Source organism: Gobius niger (genome assembly GCF_951799975.1).
Source record: "Gobius niger genome assembly, chromosome: 10".
Taxonomy (NCBI): domain Eukaryota; kingdom Metazoa; phylum Chordata; class Actinopteri; order Gobiiformes; family Gobiidae; genus Gobius; species Gobius niger.
Genome location: NC_136861.1, coordinates 6,350,608 through 6,375,268, shown reverse-complemented (window position 1 = coordinate 6,375,268; position 24,661 = coordinate 6,350,608). Strand labels below are relative to the sequence as shown.

General features: G+C 43.7%; 1 protein-coding gene across 1 annotated transcript; it reads right to left on the bottom strand.

The window, feature by feature from the left end:
- Positions 1-1,613: 1,613 nt before the first annotated feature.
- Positions 1,614-24,274, bottom strand: srrm2 (serine/arginine repetitive matrix 2). Its single transcript, XM_079564364.1, has 17 exons — positions 24,066-24,274; positions 21,768-22,013; positions 20,080-20,175; positions 19,823-20,008; positions 19,024-19,107; positions 17,141-17,209; positions 17,038-17,061; positions 16,787-16,900; positions 16,526-16,652; positions 13,919-15,500; positions 11,855-12,143; positions 9,257-9,625; positions 6,041-6,407; positions 5,820-5,965; positions 3,557-3,637; positions 3,301-3,393; positions 1,614-1,954 (listed from the first exon to the last, which is right to left on the bottom strand). Exons 2-17 carry the CDS (start codon positions 22,007-22,009, stop codon positions 1,900-1,902), a joined length of 3,924 nt encoding a protein of 1,307 aa, XP_079420490.1. The 5' UTR covers positions 22,010-22,013; positions 24,066-24,274; the 3' UTR covers positions 1,614-1,899.
- Between the last annotated feature and the right edge of the window lie 387 nt (positions 24,275-24,661).

Genomic DNA, 24,661 nt, shown 5'->3' with positions numbered 1-24,661 from the left:
CTTACTTCAATTACTGAATTGAATGAGGAACTCTGTATTGTCGATGTGTGTTGTATAAATTACCCTTTGACTGTATAATGTCTTTTGAATGAGAATGGACCCCAGGAAGAGTAGTCTTTGCGTTGGTAAAGACTAATGGGGATCCTTAAATAAAGAAATAAAGAAATGTAATGTACATGAACAAGGGGTCGGCTCTTATAAGCATCTTGCTTTAGTCTGCTCCCTGTGCGCTTCCATAAACTGTTTTATTGTGAATTTTTTTTTTTTGGGGGGGGGGGGGGGGGGGGGGAAGTGAACTGCTGCAACGACTAAAACTTTCTAAAAAAAAAACAAAAAAACGGTCTCAATCTGAGCCAGGTTTAAATTGATGCTTTTATTTTGTTGACTTATTAGCAGCGGCGGGTAGTACTCAGTTAAAATGTACTCAATACATGTACTTGAGTAAATGTTTGTAGATATTGTACTTCATAGAGGAGTTTTATCAAACACTATTTCCAGCACACTTTTTTGCGTTTAGATTTGGGGAAAGCCCTGCGGGAATTAAGAGGTTAATGGGTTATTAAAAATAGCATTTCATAGAAAGTCTGAATGTGATAAGATGTTGCCGGGTGACTCTCAGTGTGGAAGGGGCTGTACGATGACTAAATCTAGAGAATAACCTTAAGCGAGGGGTACAGGGGACCACCTCCCGAGAGATTTTTAAAGGAACAGGCCACTGTTTTTCCACACTGAGACATGTTCTTACCTGAGTTTAGACGAGTTGATTCGTACCTGACCTTTGTGCCCGTGGAAGAGCGTGGTCGCTTCTTACTTCACCACGTTTGGAGATATAGGAATATACTGAGAGTCTTTGGTCTTTGTGCATGACTGAGCGCACGCACCACGACCAGACAGGTACACATCAACTCGTCTAAGCTCAGGTAAGAACATATCTCAGTATGGAAAAACGGTGGCCTGTTCCTTTAAGGACACAGATGTGATTTCCTGCATTTTAAACATCAATATTTACAGCTGATCCTTTTGCAAAAATGGTTAACCTCCTGTTATCCTCCTAATATGAACTACATTTACAAAGCAGCGACCATCATTTTGGTATTTGATTAACTTGTGCTGGAAAATTAATCGAACAATGTCATTTTCCAAAACAAATAGATTTGCCAGTTTGAATCCAATTAAATTCTTTTTAATGACATTTGAGGCCTCAATCTTGGCACATAAGACTTTTTAATACCCAGTAGAAACCCTGCTGGAACAGTCCTGGCTCTGAATGTTCAAATCCAGAATGAAAACAGTTTTTTACCCGTGAATATGACTGAAAGTCCATCTGCTCTCTTGCCTTTACCTGTAATTAAGTTTAATGTTGATTTTTTACTCATTTGATCTGCTTTCTTATACTTTTATGAAACTACGAATCACTTTGAATTACCTTGTGTATGAATTGTGCTCTACAAATAAACATAATTTAGTCAATTTTGTATCTATTCTATAACTTATTACAACTGAGGAGAAGCTTGAACCAAATAGATTCTTGCTTTATTCATAAACTAATCTAAAAACCCTGATATTTCCAAAGAAATTGAAAATCCCCAAAATAATGACACCAATAAAAAATGTACAATTACCTTTTATTATCATTATTAACATTTCAACAAAGAAATAATGTACGAGTTGCGGATTCTTGCCAAATCTAAAATCACTTCATTTCTGTTACGCGAAAGAAAAGCCGCGGCGCGAACGGCTGGTTATCTACAGGGCGGACCACAAACACCGGGCGAACCTCAATGACGACAAAAGAAATATCCGGGATCATTATTAGCGCGTGGCTCCGCGTCAGAGTCCGTTACGTCTCCAGTAAAAACGTGAGGAGGAGTTCAGTCCCAACAGAAAACGACCCGCGGCTCATTTCTTGTGTCGGCCGCTGGACGGGCGGCTCGGGGACGTCCTGCCGTCGCTCCTGCGGGAAGAGAGGGGGTTAGTGAAGACGAGGCGCCGCGGGTGAAGAGGGAGAAACATTTACATTCAGAACAAGAAATCGATATGGAACCTTTGAGGAAAACTTTATTGAAAGTTTTCTGTAATTTTCTGTTTGCACTTATTATTGGGAGTCACTATTGATTCAACCTTATCTTGGTCACCACAAATTAAAAACACTGTTGTAAAAATGAGTAGAGCCATCTCTAATATAAGAAGATGTACTTATTTTTTAACTATTCCAGTTACCCAGTTGGTTCTTCAGTCACTTGCACTCTCACCTCTGGACTACTGCTCCATTATCTGGTCAAGTGCTTCTAAAAAGGACCTTGTAAAATTACAATTAATCCAGAACAGAGCAGCTCGTCTCTGCGATGCCCATTCAGGACCAGTGTCAGTGCCATGCACGAGAGGCTCTCCTGGTTTAAAGTAGAGGAAAGAGTGGCCTGCAGTCTTATAGTGTTCTGCAAAAATGTTTACACTCTTCACAAACCCTTAGGTCTGTTCTCCCAACTACGGCTGACCAGTAAAAGGCACAGTTTAAATACTCGTCTGGCTTCACGGTGCCTTTTTACACGTCCACAGCCGAGGACAAATGCTCTGAAGAGAACTGTTCTGTACAGAGCGATGGTTCTGTGGAACAAGCTCCCTTATTCTTTAACAGCCTTAGCGTTCAAAAGCTGTTTTAAAAGAATGGTAAAAAAAACACATCCTAAATTATGGGACATAATGTAGTGAACAACAATATCCCAGATTAGGTGTACTGTAATATTGTATTAGCATGTTCTGGTGGTGTTCAGGAACGGGATTTTTAAGGATTTTAACGATGTATTTGTACATGTAATGATGTTTTGTAAATTTTAAATGTAGCATTTTCATGGACGCCAGGAAGAGTAGCCTTTACTATTATATGGTAAAGACTAATCTGGATCCATTAATAAACAATAAACAATAAACTTATGAAATGTGGTCGCTTGGTCCCTTGCACTTTCAATGACTGATCATTACTCAACCTCTTACCACCCGCCTAAACCAAATGCATTCTGTCCTCTTTGGCTGTTATACAGGCCTGTAGAACACCTCATTTGAAAGCTAAGACCCACAAAACTGATCTTTTTCCTCGTGTTGTTGCTGTGTCACCTTTTTTATGTATTTTTTTTTTTTTTGGTCACATTTTTGTTGAGTTTTTGTACTTTTTTTGGTGAGTTTTTGTCACATTTTTATTGAATTTTTGTCAACAAAAAGTCAGCTTTAAGCTTTAAGGCTTTATCTGTGGTTCAGCATTTATAACGTGGGTAAAAATACTGCGTTGTGTGTTCGCTCACTGACCTGTGGCCGCCTCTCATGTATCTGGGCGGAGAGTAACTGAGGGAGCGCGAGTCTCTCAGCGAGTCAGCCGGAACTCTCTGACGACCCGGAGAACTGGAACAGGCAAAGAACAATCTCACAATAATGAAAAAACATTCACACAAAAAAAAAAAAAAGGTTTTGAGAAAAGAACTATTACAAAAGGTCTTCATAAAGTTAACAGAAGACAAACAATGATTTATTTTCTTTGTGCTGTGATGCTGAAGCGGCGTCTCACCCTTTTTGCTTTTTCTTCTTCTCGTCGTCAGATGAAGACGAGGAGGAGCCCGAGCTCTGGGTTTTGGTCTTGGCCTTTTTCCTGTCGAACAGAAAACGACATCAGGGTTAGACGCGTGATAAAGAGGAAAACGTCTGGAGAATGAAAAGAAAACGGTGGCTTTGAGGCAAACGCTGCTCACTTCTATGTAGGCAAAAAAAAAGATGTGATCACTGGTCATTAGGGGTTTAACATCTGCATCACCCATACCTATATACAGTGGGTTACATCAGTATCGGCCCCCCTTTAGCTTTTTGACATTATACCACACTATGGACCATAAACATAAATATATCTAATTGAAATTTGATGTGAAAGACACACACTAAGCGACACACAATCGTGAAGTGAAATGTATATATGATTTTGCACTGAGTGTGATGTGCTAAAGTCCCGCCCCCCTTTCCTTTTAGTGAAACCAATGGCCTTCAGAAGTTTCCTGATGATTTCTGAATAATCACATGTTGACCCACTGACTAAACAGAGTCTACCTGTGTGTAATCTAACGTCAGTTCAAATACAGCTGCTCTGTGATGGTCTCAGGTCTGTTAAGAGACTATTGTGGAGCAGAAGCATCATGAAGTCCAAGAACACAACAGACAGGTCCGGGATGAAGCTACTGAGAAGTAAAGCTGGGTTAGGTTATAGAACATCTCTCAAAGTACAGTTAAATACACCATCCAGGAATGGAAAGAGTCTGGCATCACCGCAAACCTACCAAGACCCGGCCGTCCTCCTAAACTTACTGACCGAACAAGGACAGCTCTGACCACAGCTGTTACCAAGAAGCCTATGATGACCCTGGATGAACTGCAGAGAGACACAACTCAGGTGGGGGAAACTGTCCACAGAACAACTTTTAGTCATACACTAACAAAGTCCCGTTTCCTATTGACTTCTGATGGTTTTCCTTTAAAAAGGCCAGATTTGTGCAGTTACGACTATTAGTTGTTCCGTGGACAGTTTCCCCCACCTGAGCTGTGTCTCTCTGCAGTTCATGCCGTTGATGCCGCTACCAGTATCGGTGCCGTAGAGCAGTGTTTCCCAACTAGGGGTACGGGGACCTAGTAGGGGGTACTTGGAACTATTTCAGATTTCAAAACGAGGGAAATTGAACATAATTTTCATTGGAAAAGCTATATTTTGCAGTTAAATGTGCTGCTTTGGGAGAATTTTAGGTTTATTTTACCACAGCATTGTCCTTTTTCTTACAAATACCACTTTCAAGTAATTACTTTCTAAATAAATTGCAATACCATTGAGGTAGGGGGTACAGGGACGACCACTGAAAAGCCCAAGGCGTACCCAAGACAATAAAGGGTGGGAACCACCCCCGTAGAGACAATGGGAGATTTTTATGCATTAAAGAGGGGCTTTTATGCTTTTTTCAATCACATAGCACCAGTCTATATCACACTACAATGATGACAAACCTTCTGCTGGTCTGTAAATGCAGTAAATTAGAATAACTGCCTTGTATAAAATGTCTCTCTCAAAATGGCTGTAGTGAATGTCTTGAAATAGGCCTCTGTCTCTTTAAGAACCTCTGAGCCTTTCAGACACGCCCCCTCCACACGCTGTCTGTGGCATCAGTGGGGAGGGGGTTCTGCTGAGGAGCAGTGGTTGGTTACTCGGCTGGTGACGAAAGCTCGGAGGCGTCTCCAGGAGGTGGGGGCGTTCCTAGGAGGACTCAGGCAAACCTATCCCTAAAATGGCCGCCATCAGAGTTTTTACAGATTACTCAAAAATACGTGAATGTGCCAAGGCAACACTTCAGGCATGTTTTTAATGAGGGAGTGACATAATAACATGATGTAAAGCTTGAAAAAGTCGATTTTGCATAATACCCCCCTTTAAACTACTCTCTAGGAAAACAGCTGTTTTTGTTCTTGCTGAGGTTTGTATAAAAGGTGTGTCCAAGTTCATGAATCAGCTACATCTATTTAATTATTGTGTTGGCAATAGAATCGGTTTGAATAATTTTCAACAGATTTTCTATAATAACACATTTGTGTCTCATGAATCACGATAATTACACAAGAGTTCCTAAACTATCGGCTGATTTCCATGCGCTCATGTTTCACTTTCGTTTGTACACATGGTTCTTTTGGGACTCTTCCCCTCATCATGAAAATGGATACGAGCTGCTCTTTGGATTATTAACTTCATGTGTTTATGGGTTAACAGTATCGTGAAACCGGCTCATTGTGTCTCTGTTTCTCACCCTTTCTCCTGCTCCGCCTCCGAGTCCGAACTGTCCGAGGACGCCGATGAAGACGACGAGGAGGAGGACGAGGACGACGAAGATGAACTGCTGCTCTCCGCTTTCTTCCCCGTTTTTGTGTCCGTTTTGGCCTGTTTCCCGTTCACCTCCCCTCGCTGTACCTCCCCTCGCTGCACCTCCCCTCGCTGCGCCTCCCCTCGCTGAACCTCCCCTCGCTGAACCTCCCCTCGCTGTTTGCCGCCGCTCTCCGATTGGCTGACGGCGGGTGATTGGCGTTTCTCACGGGGCGGGGCTGGCGAGGGGTGGTTGCCGCGGACTTTCTGGTCGTCCGTGCGGCGGTCGGGGTCCGGGGGAGGCTTCCTGTGGATGGCGGGCTGCGGGCGCTCCGGGGAGGGCGAGGAAGAGGAAGACGACGATCCGGAAGAGGATGAAGAGGAAGAGGAGGAGGAGGAAGAGCGCTTCGGGGCTTCTTTAGGGGGCGCTCGGGGTTTCTCGGCTTCTCGTGGCGCTCGGTCGCGGCCCTGCTCTCTCGAAGCGGAGCGGCTGGTTATCCTGCGCTGCGGCTGAGGAGACGCCGACATCTTGGATCTGAAGCAGACAAAAAACCAGGTGAAGAAGACAGAAGAACAACATCACATGAAGAAGACAGAAGAACAACGTCACGTGAAAAAGACAGAAGAACAACATCACGTGAAGAAGACAGAAGAACAACATCACATGAAGAAGACAGAAGAACAACATCACGTGAAGAAGACAGAAGAACAACATCACGTGAAGAAGACAGAAGAACAACATCACATGAAAAAGACAGAAGAACAACATCACGTGAAGAAGACAGAAGAACAACATCACGTGAAGAAGACAGAAGAACAACGTCACGTGAAGAAGACAGAAGAACAACATCACGTGAAGAAGACAGAAGAACAACATCACGTGAAGAAGACAGAAGAACAACATCACGTGAAGAAGACAGAAGAACAACATCACGTGAAGAAGACAGAAGAACAACATCACGTGAAGAAGACAGAAGAACAACATCACGTGAAGAAGACAGAAGAACAACATCACGTGAAGAAGACAGAAGAACAACATCACGTGAAGAAGACAGAAGAACAACATCACGTGAAGAAGACAGAAGAACAACATCACGTGAAGACAGAAGAACAACATCACATGAAGAAGACAGAAGAACAACATCACGTGAAGAAGACAGAAGAACAACATCACGTGAAGAAGACAGAAGAACAACATCACGTGAAGACAGAAGAACAACATCACATGAAGAAGACAGAAGAACAACATCACGTGAAGACAGAAGAACAACATCACATGAAGAAGACAGAAGAACAACATCACGTGAAGAAGACAGAAGAACAACATCACGTGAAGAAGACAGAAGAACAACGTCACGTGAAGAAGACAGAAGAACAACATCACGTGAAGAAGACAGAAGAACAACATCACGTGAAGACAGAAGAACAACATCACGTGAAGAAGACAGAAGAACAACATCACGTGAAGACAGAAGAACAACATCACGTGAAGAAGACAGAAGAACAACATCACGTGAAGAAGACAGAAGAACAACATCACGTGAAGACAGAAGAACAACATCACGTGAAGAAGACAGAAGAACAACATCACGTGAAGAAGACAGAAGAACAACATCACATGAAGAAGACAGAAGAACAACATCACGTGAAGAAGACAGAAGAACAACATCACGTGAAGAAGACAGAAGAACAACGTCACGTGAAGAAGACAGAAGAACAACATCACATGAAGAAGACAGAAGAACAACATCACGTGAAGAAGACAGAAGAACAACATCACATGAAGAAGACAGAAGAACAACATCACGTGAAGAAGACAGAAGAACAACATCACGTGAAGAAGACAGAAGAACAACATCACATGAAGAAGACAGAAGAACAACATCACGTGAAGAAGACAGAAGAACAACATCACGTGAAGAAGACAGAAGAACAACATCACGTGAAGAAGTAAGGCTGCTCGATTATTGAAAAAATAATTAAGATTATTTCAGTCATAATTAAAATCACGATTATTCTAACGATTATTTATTTTATTTATATATTTGTTAATCAAAAAACGATGCTGAATATTTTCTGTTTTCTGAACAGTGATAAAAGTACAAATGATTTCAAGTATTCCTCCATTAAGGAGAGGTCTCTGCTTCACACCTGCCCCCTGCTGGCCAGCCCGCACACCTGCACAAGTAAACTGAGTAGCGCGGCCTGATGACATCATCACACAGAGCTGTTTGTTTTTATATCAATTTCCCACAATGCATCTCGAAGAGTAGTGAGCATCGATGGTCACTAAACGGGTCAATATAGACCACAATGCATTGCGAGAGTCGGAGAAGAGCCTGACAGCGACAACAACACGACTGAATTAAATCAGCTGTTTCAGTCGTGTGTTGCGTATTTCGCATGAATAAATTACTTTAATATAAACGGTTACGGTGAAAAGATGCTAACGTTAGCTGCTAACCTTTAGCTTGAGCTGTTAAATGACCGATAGCTTCCTCTCCAATAATCCAAGCCATTCATGTAAAATCCATGTTAAATATAAAGTCTGACTCGTATTTATCCATAAATATTCCACTGTCTCTGAGTTTGGTTGGTCTTTATTGCAGTAATGCTTTATTCCCAGAGTTTAGCGAACTTTTAGCAGATGTAGTCACTCAATCTGCTGGCGCTTCGGACACCGGCCTGTGACCTACTCTCGGCACATCTTTGAGCTAACGCTGGGGTGATTTCTTTTTTTTTTCGTGATGATAGTTTTAATTTAAATTTAAATGTCAAATAAAACGCCTGTAAAAGTGCCAAAACAGTCGTTCTGTTTCATAAAATAAACGTTTGTAACAATAAATAAATTCAGATAAAAAAATAAATAAAAAAAATCTGCACGCTGCAGCGCGCGTGACGTCACGCAGTTCAGAGAAAGTCGTGGCTTGTGTCCGAATCGCCAACAGAATCAGTTACTGTTGGCGATTCGAGTCGACTATATAGTGCGGGCCTATGTAGTGAATGAGGGGTTAGGGACTAGGGTGGACATTCGGACAGAGCCAGTGTCTGTCCAAGGTTTCATTAGTTGCCGTTAGCATTAGCATGCTATCGGCCCGATATATCGGCCGGCCTCTAATTTACATACGAGTTTATTCAGCGGGAAGCTGTAATTTTCAAGTGTCTGGAACGACCTCAGAGCGTTCCAGCTGAATAAACTCGGGTGTAAACAAAATCAAGAGGGTCTGAATGTGGCCGATGGAGTCACATGATCAGTGAAGCTCCAGACCTGATAATGTCACTTCTTTAAAATTATGTCTAGAATATCCCGTTAAAACTGGGAGATAAATGTCCTCCTTGTCGTCCTGCATAAACAGTAAATGTAAAAGTGTCTGTGCTCGTTACCTGTTGAGGGGCGGGGTTCGTCTGGGACTTCGTGAGCGGGACCTGCTCCTGCGAATGGGCCGCGCCGGGTCTCTCTCCCGGTTCCTCTCTCGCTCTCTTTCTCCGTCCCGTTCCCTGTCCCTCTGTCTGTCTCTGTCTCGTCTGTCGAAGTCCCGCTGTCGATCGCGATCCCTCTCTCTGTCTCTGTCTCTGTCCCGCTCCCGGTCCCGCTCTCTGTCCCTGTCCCGCTCTGACCAGCCCCTGGGCGGGGGTGAAGGGCGCCGGGCTCTCGGGGCGGGCGGGTCCTGGTACTGTCTGGGAGGAGTGCGGCGCTTTGGGGGAGAGGAGGTTTTCTGAGCAGGAGGCGACGGTCGGCTCTGAGGACTGGACCTGGAGACACAAACAAACAGTTTCAGTCGCCCGGCAGAACGACGCCCCCTGTATGTTTTTAAACAGAGGTACATCAGTCCTAAATAATCAGATTACTTTATTTATGGTCACGTGAGATGCAACATAAGTGGAGAGCAACACATCGACAGTAGGTGAGCTTCGAGATTCATAATCCTGTTAATAAAACCTCATCAACGACGAACATCCGCCCTTCCCTGATTGGTTTACTCCACTTCCTGTTTGGTTAAGTATGTTCCGCTCTGGAAATGTAGCTGAGGCCTCAGTCACCAGACTCTCAAAGGTCCTATATCATGCAAAATCGACTGTTTGGAGCTTTTAGTCATGTTGTTATGCTCTTTCCTTATTAAAAACACCCCCAGAGTGGTTTTTGACTTCATTCACGCAGTTCTAAGCAATCCTCCTGAATCCAGCAGCTCCGCCCTCTCCAGGAAAACCACTGAGCTGTGACACTCCGACGTTTTTTTCCTCAGAGTGTTTAATTTAAAAAACAGCCTTTTCATTATTTCTCTTGTAAGAAAGCAAAAATTAATTAAAAACATACTCTACACTCTCACTACGCCCTGTTGCCGTCTGCTGACTGTGTGGACCTTGGTCTATCAAAGATTGTGTTCGAGTGAGGGGCGGATGGAGCGTGAGATGGACAGACGGATCGGTGCGGCGTCAGCAGTGATGCGGTCGCTGTATCGGTCTGTCGTGGTGAAGAGGGAGCTGAGTCGGGGCAAAGCTCTCGATTTACCGATTGATCTACGTTCCCGCCCTCACCTATGGTCATGAGATTTGGGTCATGACCGAAAGGACGAGATCGCGAATACAAGCGGCCGAAATGAGTTTCCTTCGCAGGGTGGCTGGGCGCACCCTTCGAGATCGGGTGAGGAGCTCAGTTACCCGGGAGGAGCTCGGAGTAGAGTCGCTGCTCCTTCACGTCGAAAGGAGCCAGCTGAGGTGGCTCGGGCATCTGTTCCGGATGCCTCCTGGTCGCCTCCCGCGGGAGGTGTTCCAGGCGTTTCCTAGTGGGACAAGGCCTCGTGGAAGACCCAGGACACGGTGGAGGGACTATGTCTCCGAGCTGGCCTGGTGTCGCCTCGGGGTCAGAACAGCTGGAGGAGGTGTGTGTGGATCGGGAAGTTTGGGCGTCTCTGCTGAGACTGCTGCCCCCGCGACCCGGCCCCGGATAAAGCGGAAGAAAATGGATGGATGGATGTTGATTGTGTTGTATGTCTGTGGATGTACTGTTTTTATCGAGCCCGTACTGACACTTCTCCTGCAAATGAAGTTCCTAACGGATAAATGAAGTGAATTTGATTTGATTTGAAAAATAAATAAATTAAAGTGCCCGAGGCGTCCGGCTGCCCCTGCACCGAAAACAAACGCACCCCTGAGCGTCTGAACAGACGTCATGTTTGCACTGAAAGCTGTGAAGGAGCTCTTTCTAACCTACTCTGGACACCTGTGAGTCAATCTTAACGTGTGTTAGCGCGTGTGTGTTAGCCATTTATGAAGCTGTGCTGCAGATGTCAACTCCTTATAACTTCATCGTGAAGTAACTTCACTTATTGCTTTGATATATTTCTTTTACTGAGTTAGCTGAATTGATGAATATATCATATAAATGCCAATACTTTACTTTGGGATGGCTAAAATAGCAGGATACAGATCCTTTAAGAATTTCACTATAGAACTGTTGTGAATGAGTGAGAGAAAGGATCAACATGTCCCTTTGGTAATTACATTTTTTATTTTTATCTACTTCATGCAGGCCCTTATAGTCTTTCATGTTGCACGATAGAACCAAAGAAAATTCCTTTAAAAACTATTCTGTTTTTGAACGTGAATATTATATTTATAACGGGTACACTGGCACAGGCCCCACATGTGAGAAAGGCAGTGTTTGAGAATGGTTTTGGTGACCTCTGCTGGTAAAAAGCAGTGATTAAGGGGGGGAAAAGTAATGAAATGCTCTATTACATTACTTAGAAGAAAAGCCTTTGTCACTTAAAGGCACTATATCAAAATGTATCAAAAAAATCAAAATGTGCCAAAAAAGGTTCATCACATATTGAGTGTTTGGGTTGACCAGACAACATTTACTACGATGCAGACTGACCGCATACATTTCTACTTTTACTATTATGGGACTAAAAGAACGTTCCTCTGCAGATAAGGAAAAGGTCAGGTATAAAGACTTTTAAAAAAGATGGGGGATCTGACCTGGTTTTCCTGTCGGCCTCTCTCCGGCCTCGCTCCTCGGCGTGTGGAGTGGGTGAGGACCTCTGGGCTCGTCTGGGCGGGGACGGCGCTGCGGGAGGAGGTGGGCTGGGACTGTCCATCTGAGACGGGCTGTACCGCTCCTGCCCTCTGCCCCGGGCCGACGCCGTGGTCTGACCCGAGCTCCGCTGGTCCCTCTGGGCCTCGGGGCTCTCCCTTCGACCGTTGGCGAAGTGTCTTTGGACGGCGGCTCCGATCGCTGCCGTTCGGTCTTTATCTGAAGACGGTTTTCCTTCACAGGACGAGAAAGGCACAGTTACAGTTAAGGTTAATAAAACAGGTCACGCAGTCAAATCATTCCAAATGTTTGTCCCAAAGACCGACTCCCAGGCTGTATCTGAGCCTCCACACTGTCCCTAAAGCGCTCGAGGTCATGGCTGGAGCGGAAACCGAATGTCCAGAGAGAAGAAGTAATGAACAACACTCAGAATGAACTACAGTGCATTCTAACAATATGAACCACAAAGCAGAATAAACACAAATACACATGTTTTCATCACATGGTGAGCATTTTCATGGAGAAACAAGTGAAATATTACTAAGATGAAAAGTTAAACCTGTTAAAGTGAACATGTCATGATGCATATGGGGCTTAAAGAGAGACTTACATTTGTTTTGGGAGTAACTTTGATATTTCATGTTTCATAATTTGAAATTAAGTCTCTAAGAAATAAATAACGGCAATGAAGCGCTGACACAGAAGAAACAGCCAACGATTACTAAACACTACTCGAGGTCTGTCTTTCACGACATTAAAACATGGTTCGAACTAGGGCTGAACAATATGGACAAAATTTAATATCTCGATATTCATGTCAGATATCTCGATATCGCTACGATACAACCATGGGTTCGGCGAAAATCAAGCATTTTTCAGAAAAATAAAATCACAATACAAAAGAGTGCAGTTTTATTGATGAAAATCTATATCGTTTATATCTTGCTTTTTCGATTTTAATATTTTGAATGTTCGTATCTTGATATCGACACGATAACGATATATCTTTCAGCCTGAGTCTGAACTTCTAAAAAAAATATATTTTGCATATATTTAAATGATCAATGGCAAAAGATTTTGCGCCGCGTTCACATGGAGCTCGTTTTCCCGAGATGTGACATCATATCATCTCATAAGCTAAACGGTAATTATCACGTAAATTTACTTTTCGCTAGCACTGATGTCGGCCATTTCACTCGGTCACTCCGAGGATGACGACAGCTCACACTAAACTCACCTCAACAGGGAAAAACGTGGACCACAAGAACGCAGCATTAATGAACTGATCTGACTAATATTTATGTCCATAATAGTTTTTAAGGATCAGGCCACCGTTTTTCCACACTGATATATGTTCTTACCTGAGCTTAGACGAGTTCATTTGTACCTGTCTGGTCTTCACGTGTGCCCTCAGTCACGTAAACACAGCACAGACGGCGTTAGCATTTAGCCTCCTCTCCTATCCAGTATCTTCACTTTACTGCACGGATGTCAACGTACTTCTACAATAGAGTTCCCTTTTTATCCGCTTAGAAAACCCACATTGTTTAACCCCTTAACTCCCACCTGAACAGAGCACATTTTCTCCAGTTTGGCTTTACCCCAGTCCAAAAGCTTCTGGAAAAAAGCTGTGAAAAGAGCAACAAAACTGAGACGAAAAAAAATATGGAAATGTGACAAAAAAGTGACAAAAAATTGGTGGAAGAGCTTGGTAGCTTCTATCTTGACCTGGTTTGGAGCTATAGAGGAGAGGAGGCTAAATGCTAACGCCGTCTGTGCTATGTTTACGTGATTGAGGGCACGCGTGAAGACCAGACACGTACACATGAACTCGTCTAAGCTCAGGTAAGAACATATCTCAGTATGGAAAAACTGTGGCCTGTTCCTTTAAGTTCAGCAAACCTCTCCACATTCTCCATCACAGCAGGTCATGTGACAACTGAAACTTGATCTACATTATAACATAAATGAAGAGTTAAGGGCCTGGACCAAACTGTGAAGACTTTTACCTTCATCTTCAGACGAGGAGCTCGACGACGACGACGACGAGGAAGAAGAGGAGGACGACGAGGAGCTGTCGCTGTCGCTGCTGCTGCTGCTCTCAGGCTTCTTCTCGCTCGGTTTCCTTTTGGGACTCTCTCCTCTTTTGTCCCTCCTCTTCTCCGCCTCCGCCTCCCTCCTCTTCTCCGCGTCCCTCGTCTCTCTGGCCTTTTCGTCCCGCGCCGGTTCTTTCGGATGTCTGTCCGACGGCGCTCGCACGTCTCTGGACCTGGGCGCCTCTCGCTCTTCGTTCCTCTGCGGCTGCGACCTCACCGCCTCCGCCTCTCTCCTCACCGGCTCCGCCTCCCTCCTCCCTGTGTCCCTTTGTTTCTCCGCTGGCGAATCGTGCCTAGCCTTTCTGCCTCCTTCCCTCTCTCCACTTCGCCCGGACCTTTGCCTCGTCGGGGCAGCTGAGGCGACGGCAGGAGGCGGAGGAGGCGGAGGAGGAGACTGAGACGAGCTGGAATCCCGTCTGGCTTTGTTGTGAGCGACTTTCTCGTTTCTCGCTTTCCTGTCCGCGCTCCTGGACCTCCTTTCTTGGGACGGGGAAGGAGACTTCTTGCGGTCCTGCTCTCTGCTCGCTCTCGTCGGGGCTTCTCGCCTGGTTTGGTTCGCGGGAGGAGGAGGAGGAGGAGGAGGGGGAGGGGATGGAGATGAGGAGGACGACGACGACGACGAGGATGATGAATCCCGCCTGGTTTTCTGAGGAGCTTTATCTTTCTGCTTCCCCAAATCTCTCCTATCGCCGCTTCTCGATCTCCTCCCCCTGACCGCTTGAACCTTCGCCGCCTCCGCACCTTTACTCCTCACCCTGTCCTCGCTCCACCTGCTCCGCGGCGGCTCCGGCCTGGCTTGAGGCGCAGGCGAAGGCGAACGCGAGGACGACGACGACGATGAGTCTTGCCGGGATCTTTGGGGAGGAGCGCTTTGCTTGGGCTTCTCCACATCCCTCCTCTCCTGCTCCCGGGGCCTCCTTCCTCGCTCCTCGTCTCTGGCTTTCACCCCCTCCCTGCCCTCCGCCCGTCTCGCCTCCGGTCTGGCCTGAGGAGGAGGGGGCGGAGGTGGGGACGGCGATGACGAGGAGTCGTGCCTGTTCCTTTGCGGGACGTTTTGCTTCGCCTTCTCCCTGCTCCTCGACCTCCTGTTGGCGTCTGCGCCTCGGCCGGCTGCGTTCTTCCCCGCCTCGTGCCGATCCCGCTCCAGGCTTTTGGATCTGGGCCGCTCCCCGCCCCTCGATCCTCCTCGTCGATCCGTCTCTTGCTTGGCTTTGTCTCCGCTCCTGCCCCCCGCCCTCTCGGCGCTCCGGGACCTCCTCCTCTCGTGCTCCCGGCCCCTCGACCCCTCGCGCCTCTGCTCGTCCTGTCTCCGTTTGTCGGCCTCCCGGCTCCGCGACCTCCTGCCGCGCTCCTCCTCGCGCCGCTTCTCGTTCTCGCGGGGCTTGCTCCTCGATCGCCTGCCTCGCTCTCGCTCTTTCTGCGGGGCGGGGGACGGGGAGGAGTCGTCCTGGCGGCGCTGAGGCGGGGCCTTTTCGCGCTCGGCGTTCGCTCGCTTCTGGACAAATGAGAACGTTTGTTAGTAATTTATACCAAAACCAGACTAAAAACAAAGGGAGCTTAACATCTTAAAGGGGGGGTATTATGCAAAATCGACTTTTTCAAGCTTTACATCATGTTATTATGTCACTCCCTCATTAAAAACATGCCTGAAGTGTTGCCTTGGCACATTCACGTATTTTTGAGTAATCTGTAAAAACTCTGATGGCGGCCATTTTAGGGATAGGTTTGCCTGAGTCCTCCTAGGAACGCCCCCACCTCCTGGAGACGCCTCCGAGCTTTCGTCACCAGCCGAGTGACCAACCACTGCTCCTCAGCAGAACCCCCTCCCCACTGATGCCACAGACAGGGTGTGGAGGGGGCGTGTCTGAAAGGGTCAGAGGTTCTTAAAGAGACAGAGGCCTATTTCAAGACATTCACTACAGCCATTTTGAGAGAGCAATTTTATACAAGGCAGTTATTCTAATTTACTGCATTTACAGACCAACAGAAGGTTTGGTCATCATTGTAGTGTGATATAGACTGGTGCTATGTGATTGAAAAAAGCACAATACCCCCTCTTTAAGAAAGAAATGACATAAATCTACTTGAATTAACAGAATAAATCTAAGGTTTGAGTAGATTTGGTCTGGTCTTAGAGAAGATAAAACCTCTAGTAGTAGATATTCTCTTTTTTATTCTTGTTCCACTGGCGTTAGCATTTGTATCTTGGATTAGTTCAAACCGACTCAAATTCAACATAGAAGAACTTTAATTCAAGCAATTTTAAGTCATTTATCTAATTTAAGATGGTCATTTTTCCAGTGTTGTGCTTTGCTTTGGGTTAATAATCAGCGGCTTCGGCCCTCGGTCTATTTACAACAAAGAAAATCGTCCCTCCGCCAAGAACACTTGCCTACCCTTGTTGTGCAGTGTCATGGGGTGTTCTGAAAGTATGGAAAAACGGTGGCCTGTTTCCTTTAAGGGAAATGGAAACGAAAGGGCCGACAGGGTGAGGATGTCAGCGAGCTCTTTGGTAGTTACCTTTTCGGCGAGTTGCAGCGGGGGGCTGCGCTCCTCTCGCTGCCTTCGCTCTGGAGACCGGCCTTTTCTGTCGCTCTCCTTCCTCTTCACTTCCTGAAGTGGGCGGGACTTTGGAGCAGGGGACTCGCTGTTTAAAACAAACGTATTGGTACAAGCTCAGACTCCACAAACAAAACTTACACAAACACAAATCAGTTCTGGCCATGAACAGGATAGTCTGGAGGATTTAAACAAGTGGAAAAAAGGTTAGAGGAGGTTTACCTGCGCTCGGAGCTGGAGGACACGCTTTTCTGCCGCGCCGCCTTAGATTTAGGAGGAGGACTCTCGCTCTTCTTCTTCTTCTTCTTTGACACTTTCTGCTTTTCATCTGAGGAGCTACACAAGAAACACAGGCTTTTCAAAACCACCAGACACAAAGCTCATCCTTCTATTACCAAACCATTACTGTCAATAATGTTTATTTATAATATCAGATCCAGACACTTCCAAGCACAAAGACGGTCTAAACTCACCTGTCGTCTTCTTCAGATGAATCTCTGAAAGAGACAAATCAAAATGGCGGTTAATGCCCGACAGGAGGGAATGAGGAGTTGCTACAAAGAGCTTTATTTTTACCGTTTCTTCTTCTTCTTTTTGGCTTTTTTCTTGTCTTTGCTCTGAGACGGAGAGGACTCGTCTTCTGAACTGTGGGAAACGGTGCAAAGATATTAAATAAACAGACTCTTGTTTTGATGCTGTGACTGAATGAACTGTAAATGATCAAAACTATAAAATGTCTTGTTCTGGACTCTTGTAATTAGTGGCTAAACTGAATATGTAGCTTAACAATAAGGTTATTTCAAAAGTGTGTGTTAAGTTGGGCTGACACTGAGCAATTTTCACCACAATCTTGGTGAAAGGTGAAACAAATATGGTTAAAAAGTGCATTCATTTCTGTTTTTCATCTTAAAGCTGCTCTAAGCGATCTCGTTTTGCCAGGAGCACCGATAAATTACCAATAACCGTCTCTAGATGGGCCACCTCGTGCGCCACACTCGCATACAGGAGAAGACCAGCTCTGCACCTGCACCTCCCTCGCCCGTTTATTATTATAGATCCCTAAATGGAATTATGATGTTCTAAATGCGAAATGTTCTAAATGGGAAATCTTTGTATAACTTAACGCTGCTTTAAACTTCTCCACAGCTTTATCCCTGACCTCTCTGGTGCTCCTTGACCTTCATGATGTTGTTTAGTGACCAACACACTCCGACCACAGCTCTGAGGGCCTAAAAGAACAGCTGTAATTATACTGAGAGTAGATTACACACAGGTGGCCTCTATTTAACCGTTAGGCCAAGGTGTGAACATTCTGGAGTCATGAGGAATTTAATGCACTCAGAAAATGCTGTATGAATACTTTTCACTTTTCAATTTTTTGAAAAATAACAGAATCATGTATCATTTTGCTTTCACTTCACAGTTGTCTGTTACTTGTGTGTGAACGTTCAGTAAAAAAATAAAATCTTTATGTTTAGGGTTGTAAACATGACAAAATGTGCAAAAGTTCAAGGTGTATGAATACTTTCGAGAGGCACTGTGTGTGGATGAATGGGTTTCACGCAAGATTAATGAGATTTCCGTAGTTCATTGAATTCAATCAGAGCAGCGTGTGGTCTGAACAGTTAACCCTGTGGAGGGGAGTGAGGGGCGACGGGGGAGAGCCAGGTGAGGGGAGGGGGGCGGAGCAGAGTTCACTACGGACACCTACTGATGAGAACATTTCAAAAAGACATATCCCTTTAATAGTTTGCTCAACCGTTTGGTAGAGCAAACTTTATTGAATCATGTGTTGTTTCTAATTCTGTCTGTCCCTGCCATTTTCTCAGTGTGTAATACTCAAAATATCCAGTTTAGATGAGGGTTGGACTAGTTTGGACTGGTTTATGCTTCTTTTGACAATTTTTAGACTGGCTTAGACCAGGTATAGACTGGATTATACTGGTTTAGACCAATTTTAGACTGATTTAGATCAGGTTTGGACCGGGAAAAGGTTTGGGGCAGCTTTAAACCATGAAACTAATATATGACAGACCCACTACATGCAAAGTGAGATATGTACAGCCTTTATTTGTTATAATTTTGATGATTATGGCTCAGCTTGTAAAAACCCCAAACTAAAAATCTCAGAAAAGTAGAATATTTTGAAAATAGACAAAGCTATAATCATCAAAATTATAACAAAGGCTTCCAAACAGGAGGAATATCCCGCTGTAGAAAGTTTTAAACACTGAGGCACCAGGCTTTACAGTTGTTTAGATCGTGTCTAAAGTGCAATGCGTTCTAATGGAAAACTAGCTTGTTTTGCCGCCCGTATATGGAGGCACTGCAGCAATGGCGGCCCAGGCTTTGCAGTCATAAAGCCGTGCAGGCAGTGGCCATTGATTCAGACTCAGAGTGAGTTGATGTCATCACAGCGTCAGCCCAGCTTCACTGTAATCATTTGAGCCGTTTATTACCTGTCTTGTTTCTTGTTTTTCTTTTTCTTCTTCCGACTTTTCTTTTTTGGAGGAGCGTCTGAGTCGTCTGAATCTTCAACCAATCTGAAATCAAACACACACAGATCTTTGAGCACAGGAGCTTATCCTGTATATAGAGCTTTAACCCCTTAACTCCCACCTGAACCGAGCACATTTTCTATCCAAAAACTTCTGGGAAAAAAGGTGTGAAAATAGCAACAAAACTGAGACGAAAACAAGGGTGAAAATGTGAAAAAAGTGAGAAAAAATGTACAAAAAATGTTAAAAAACCGACAAAAATGTACAAAAAATTGACAAAAAAGTGATATGAATTTCACACAAAAAAGGGATTAATTTGACGAAAAAGTGACAAAAAAGTGACAAAAAATGGTCAAAAAAATGACAAAAATGTATAAAAAATTGACAAGTGAGAAAAATTTTACGAAAAATTTAGAAAAAGTGACAAAAAAGTGATAAGAATTTGACAAAAAAAAAGCGAATAATTTGACAAAAACTGACAAAAAAGTGACAAAAAAATGGACAAAAAAAACCCCAAAAATTTGACGAAAAAGTGACAAAAAAGTCACGAAAGTTTGACAAAAATGAGATGACTGCCCAACAAAAAAAATTGATGATGTGAGGAAAAAGATCAATTTAGTTTTGTAGATCTTAGCTTTCAAATGAGGTGTTACACTGGCCTACAGGATTTGGGTAAAGCTGAACTGGAGAAAATGCTCTCGGTTCAGGCGGGAGTTAAGAGGTTAAATAATGTCTCTAAAAAGATGAAACTTTTACTCACATGTATTTCTGCTGCTGCTGCTTCTCTCGCTCCAGTTTTTCCTGCTCCCTCTTCTCCTTCTCCTTCTCCTTGCGGTCGGCGTGGAACGAGGACCCGTCCACGTAGTCCTTGGAGATCCCGAAGGCGGCGCGGAGCCGGTCGTTCTTCTGCTGATTGGCGGCCGCCAGAGCGTGGGTCTCGGTCACCCTGGTGAATAAAGCTCAGGTTTAAATCGGCTCCTTCACTCGTCCACTGGAGCTCGACGGTTTCGTACTCACGTTGGTTTCTCGCTGGGTTTCGGGGCCGGCTCTTCCTTTTCCTGGAGCATCATTCGGAAACTGTTCACTTTCTCCTCGATCTCCTCGGCCGAGTACCTGAGATTACAAACATTAACGTGATGTCTCAGGTCAGTAAAGGCGAGACGCTGCAGATCAATAGGGAAAAATAAATACATGGAGAGATATCAGTTTGGAACTTTTGGTGTGGATTACTGACATGAATGTGAAGGAAAATGTTTTGCAAATGTTATATAATTTAACGCTTTCATATAAAAAAAATAATATAATACAATAAAAATATAAAAATAAGGCAATTATGCATACAAATTTACAAAATTGTAGCGCTGGGCGAGATTTATTTGATAACAATCTCGATCTACGATTCAATTTTTTTCCAAATCTGCAAAGGCAAACTTACTCTAACTGAAAAGACGCTGTGCAACAAAACAATAAAACAACAAATCCTGAGGTAACTCTTAGTTGAACATGTAAACAGTAACACCCGTCACCATAAAAAATATTGTAGTATTTAAAACATTCTTTTCAAGGAAATGAGCCTCTCAACAACAGCAGGATTGACGCAAACTCGTGACAGGTGACAATAACCCCCCACACACTAAAGACCCCCCCACACTAAAGACCCCCCCCCCACACACACACTAAAGACCCCCCCACACTAAAGATCCTCTCCGTTGGGGCACTACTTGCTGGAAGGGCCAGGTATTTTCTTTCCAGACAGAGTTTGGTTAAGTTGGGCAGATGCGGCTCCCACCAGTGTCAGGTTCCACAACTGTTTGGGCTGGGACCCCAAAAAAAGACACGTAAACAACTCGGGACCCCCATTGTATAAAGTTATTATGTTGCATGCTACGTAAGGGAAGAAAAAACATTTTAATATCAAGTTTAAACAGTTTGTTTGAAGCATTTGAATGGTTTTCACAAAGTATATGCTGTTATACACTCAAAAATATACTAAAAACAGGAGCAATTTTCTTTTCATTACATCTTGAAATCATCTGGGGACCCCCACCCAAGGCCTCCCGACCCCCACTTTGGGAAGCACTGCTATACTGACAGGTGAGACAGTGATGCAGCTGCTGCTTTCTTAAAGACGACAGATTAAGTTTTCTTCTTAGGTGGGCTCTGCTCTTCTTTGCATATTCGTACAGCAGGACAGAGAGCTCAAAAACAGAAACAAAACAAAAAACGTAAAAGAGCTTCTATCTTTAGATCCAAGTTTTGATTCTTTTGGTCCAGGGACAGCATGAAGGTAAAAAAAAAAAAAGCATGAAGGGAAGTGAAGTGACGAATGACCACCCAATTTCTTCTCATTTTTGCTCCAACATTTTTTCGTGTTCTCAATTCTTCCCCCCAATTCTTGCTCATTGTTTTATTACCAATATTTCTCCCAATTTTCACACATTTCTCGACATTTGAGAAAGATATTTTCTTATCAGTTCAGTTTCGGCTTTGAAAACCAAGTATCGTTAAAGCACCGGTATCTAAAAAATGTAACGTACCCAGCCCTAGACGTGACAGCGGTTTACTGTAGGCCTTAACTTCTTGCGATCAGTGTTATGGGCTTTTATAAACAGTGGTAATCTTTACATTCCTAATAAGGACAGGATAAAACCAAATATCTCAAATAGATCTGATGTTCATTGTAATAAAGTCCAGTGTGGTCTCACCCCTGCTCCTCCATCATGTCCTGAAGCTCGGCACATTTCACCTCCAGCTGCCGCTTGCGCTGGTGTTCCAGGATGTCGGCGTTGGGCTGGCGGTTCAGCTGACTCTCCAGGCGCTCGCGGTCTTTGTCGTCCAGGACGCGATCCTCCCGCGGCCGCTTGGCCCGGAGGGTGGACAGGTTCCTCTGGACGTAGCCATTGGTTCCACTGCCGCGAGGGGTCGTCAGGCCAATCCCATTGTACATCGCTCTGCAGGAAACACAGGAGGATCGGATTAGAGTGGAAGTAGTTTTTATATTCTCAACAAAGAGACACAGATTTAGCTTTCTACAAATTAATTACAGGATTTACTTGTATTTTATTTGACCCCACGGAGATTGATGATATTAATCTCTTAAAGGAACTAGGGCTGCAACTAACGATTATTTTGTAGTCGCTTAATCTATTGACTATTTTTAAGATTAATCGCTTGGCTGTGAATGGTGTAGGAAATTTAAAAAAAAAAAAATTCATCCCATAACGCTACAGTGGCGCCGCTTGTGGACATGTTGATGGAGTAAACTTAAAGGAGCTATCCTTGATTTTTGGAATAAAATTTGTTTTGTCCTTTAGTATATGGTGAAAGCAGACATTTATCCCAAAAACACTGGTTTTAAAGCCTTTAAAACAGTCATAAAACGTCATTTTTTACAGTTAAGTGACAGTTTTCCTCTCTGAAAGTTGTGAAAACCAGTTTAAACTCAGTCCCTGTGACGAATTTCGATGTTGTAAATGCATTAGGAAAGTTTGAGATGAGTTTGGACCAGAAAATAACAATTAGAAATTTGAGCGACCCTGTTTCTTTGTACAATCAGGTATAGCCCCTTTAAAGTGAATGTTTGCTGGAAGCTCTTAGTGCTAATTCTGCTTCTGATTGGATGAGACACAGACAGATATTCATGAAATTTACAATGTACAAAACCCTACAGACCCTACTATTAAAAACAAAGCAGGTTTTCATCATAAACACTACATTTTCATGTAATTTTTTGCTCTATTTGAGTGTGTGTGAACCAGAAAACGATGAATCGATTACTGAAATAGTTGTCGACTATTTCAATAATCGATTAGTCGTTGATTAATCGATTCGTTGTTTCAACCCTAAAAGGAACAGGCCACCGTGTTTCCATACTGAGATATGTTCTTACCTGAGTTTAGACGAGTTGATGTGTACCTGTCTGGTCTTTGCGTGTGCGCTCAGTCACGCACAATGACCAAAGATGTTGTTAGCATTTGGCCTCTCCCAATGTATTCCTATGGCTCCAAACGGGGGCGAAGCGACTAAAGCTCTTCCACAGGCACAAAGACCAGACAGGTACGCATCAACTCGTCTAAGCTCAGGTAAGAACATATCTCAGTATGGAAAAACGGTGGCCTGTTCCTTTAACCGAGTGCATTTTCTCCAGTTCAGCCTTACCCAAATCTAAAACGGTTACAGCCAGTGTGAAACCTCATTTGAAAGCTAAGACCTGCAAAACTCCTCTAAACAAATGTTTTTCTTCGCATTATTGCCACATTGTCACTTTTTTTCATTGCTTTTTTGTTACTCTTTTGTGACTTTTTCATTGATATTTTATTTTTCTTCGCTTTTTTGTTACGTTTTCATTACATCTTCATAGATTTTTCCTCACGTTTGTGTCGCTCAGCCTCGTTTTTGTTGCCATTTTGACACTATTTCGAAGAAGCTTTCAGATTTGGGTAATGCCAAACCATTACACCGTGACAGCACATTGTCAATTCAAGCTCCCAAGACCAGATCAGATCAATTTTAACAGTATTCTTTGCTATTTTGGGAAAGCGTGATATGGAAACTTGGGATGAAGGCGTTGAGCTGAAGAAGCCTCATGCAGCAGATCGTGACTAGTTCGTGAGATAAAAACCAAAATGTGTAATCACAGTTTGAACGAAAGGACTCAAAGGTGATGACGTTTATAAACTACAAATCCCTGAGAGTGTAGAACGAAAAACACGGGCATTCTGAATTCACACACATTTCCTAAGGCTCATGATAGTTTTCAATAAGATTCAATCAAAGCATTAACACGTGTTTTCAATGGAATCGGATGTTTGTAAATCAAAAAACTAAACAGATAAATCTACAAAAACAACATGTACATCGACACCACACAACACCAGTTTCTTCTTTTATCACAGGGATTTATTTTTGGGAGATTGGGCCTCGCCGGGACCAAAATACGCTGAGAACAATCCGCTCACTAGCTAGTTAGCACGTTAGCAGGCAGTCACGTACAGGATACGCACCAGTATTTCCTCCGCGGAGAGAGGAAGACCGGAAGAGACTTCTGGAAAGCGATCCCGGCGGTGACTCTCGCTGTGGATTCACCCAGATGCGGTTTGGTTCAACAAAGCTACTTCTTATTTGATTTATCTAAAGTTAGCGGTTAGCCGTTAGCTCATGGGCTGCTGCTCCAGCACAGGCAGCGGAACGACGCAGCAACGTGAGGACGCAGGTCACGTGACGGGCTGACGCGTTTCCCGGTGCGTTTAGGTGTCAAACGTGCGCTGTAATTTGTAAAATGCCACACACCAAAAAATAATATCATCTTAATATTATAAACAATCTGAAATAAACTGCTGTAAAGAAGAAAAAAAGAAAAATAAATAAAATAAAATCAAAAGGCATGCACTGTAATTTGTAAAATGCCAAAAAAAAAATAAAGAATAAAAAATCTTAATAATTGTCATCTTTATATTATAAACACATCTTTATATTATAAACAATCTGAAATAAACTGCTGTAAAGAATGAAAAAAATAAAAATAAAAAATAAAAAAAATGCACTGTAATTTGTAAAATGCCACCAAAAAATATATATATCATCTTAATATTATAAACAA

What these genes read in the sequence shown, in the direction of transcription:
- srrm2 (XM_079564364.1), bottom strand. Translation starts at nt 22,009, where the DNA reads ATGTACAATGGGATTGGCCTGACGACCCCTCGCGGCAGTGGAACCAAT. An exon ending in GACATGATGGAGGAGCAGGG is followed by an intron (nt 20,176 to 21,767) that starts GTGAGACCACAC and finishes TTGTAATCTCAG; the next exon opens with GTACTCGGCCGAGGAGATCG. An exon ending in TCATCTGAAGAAGACGACAG is followed by an intron (nt 16,901 to 17,037) that starts GTGAGTTTAGAC and finishes TTTCTTGTGTAG; the next exon opens with CTCCTCAGATGAAAAGCAGA.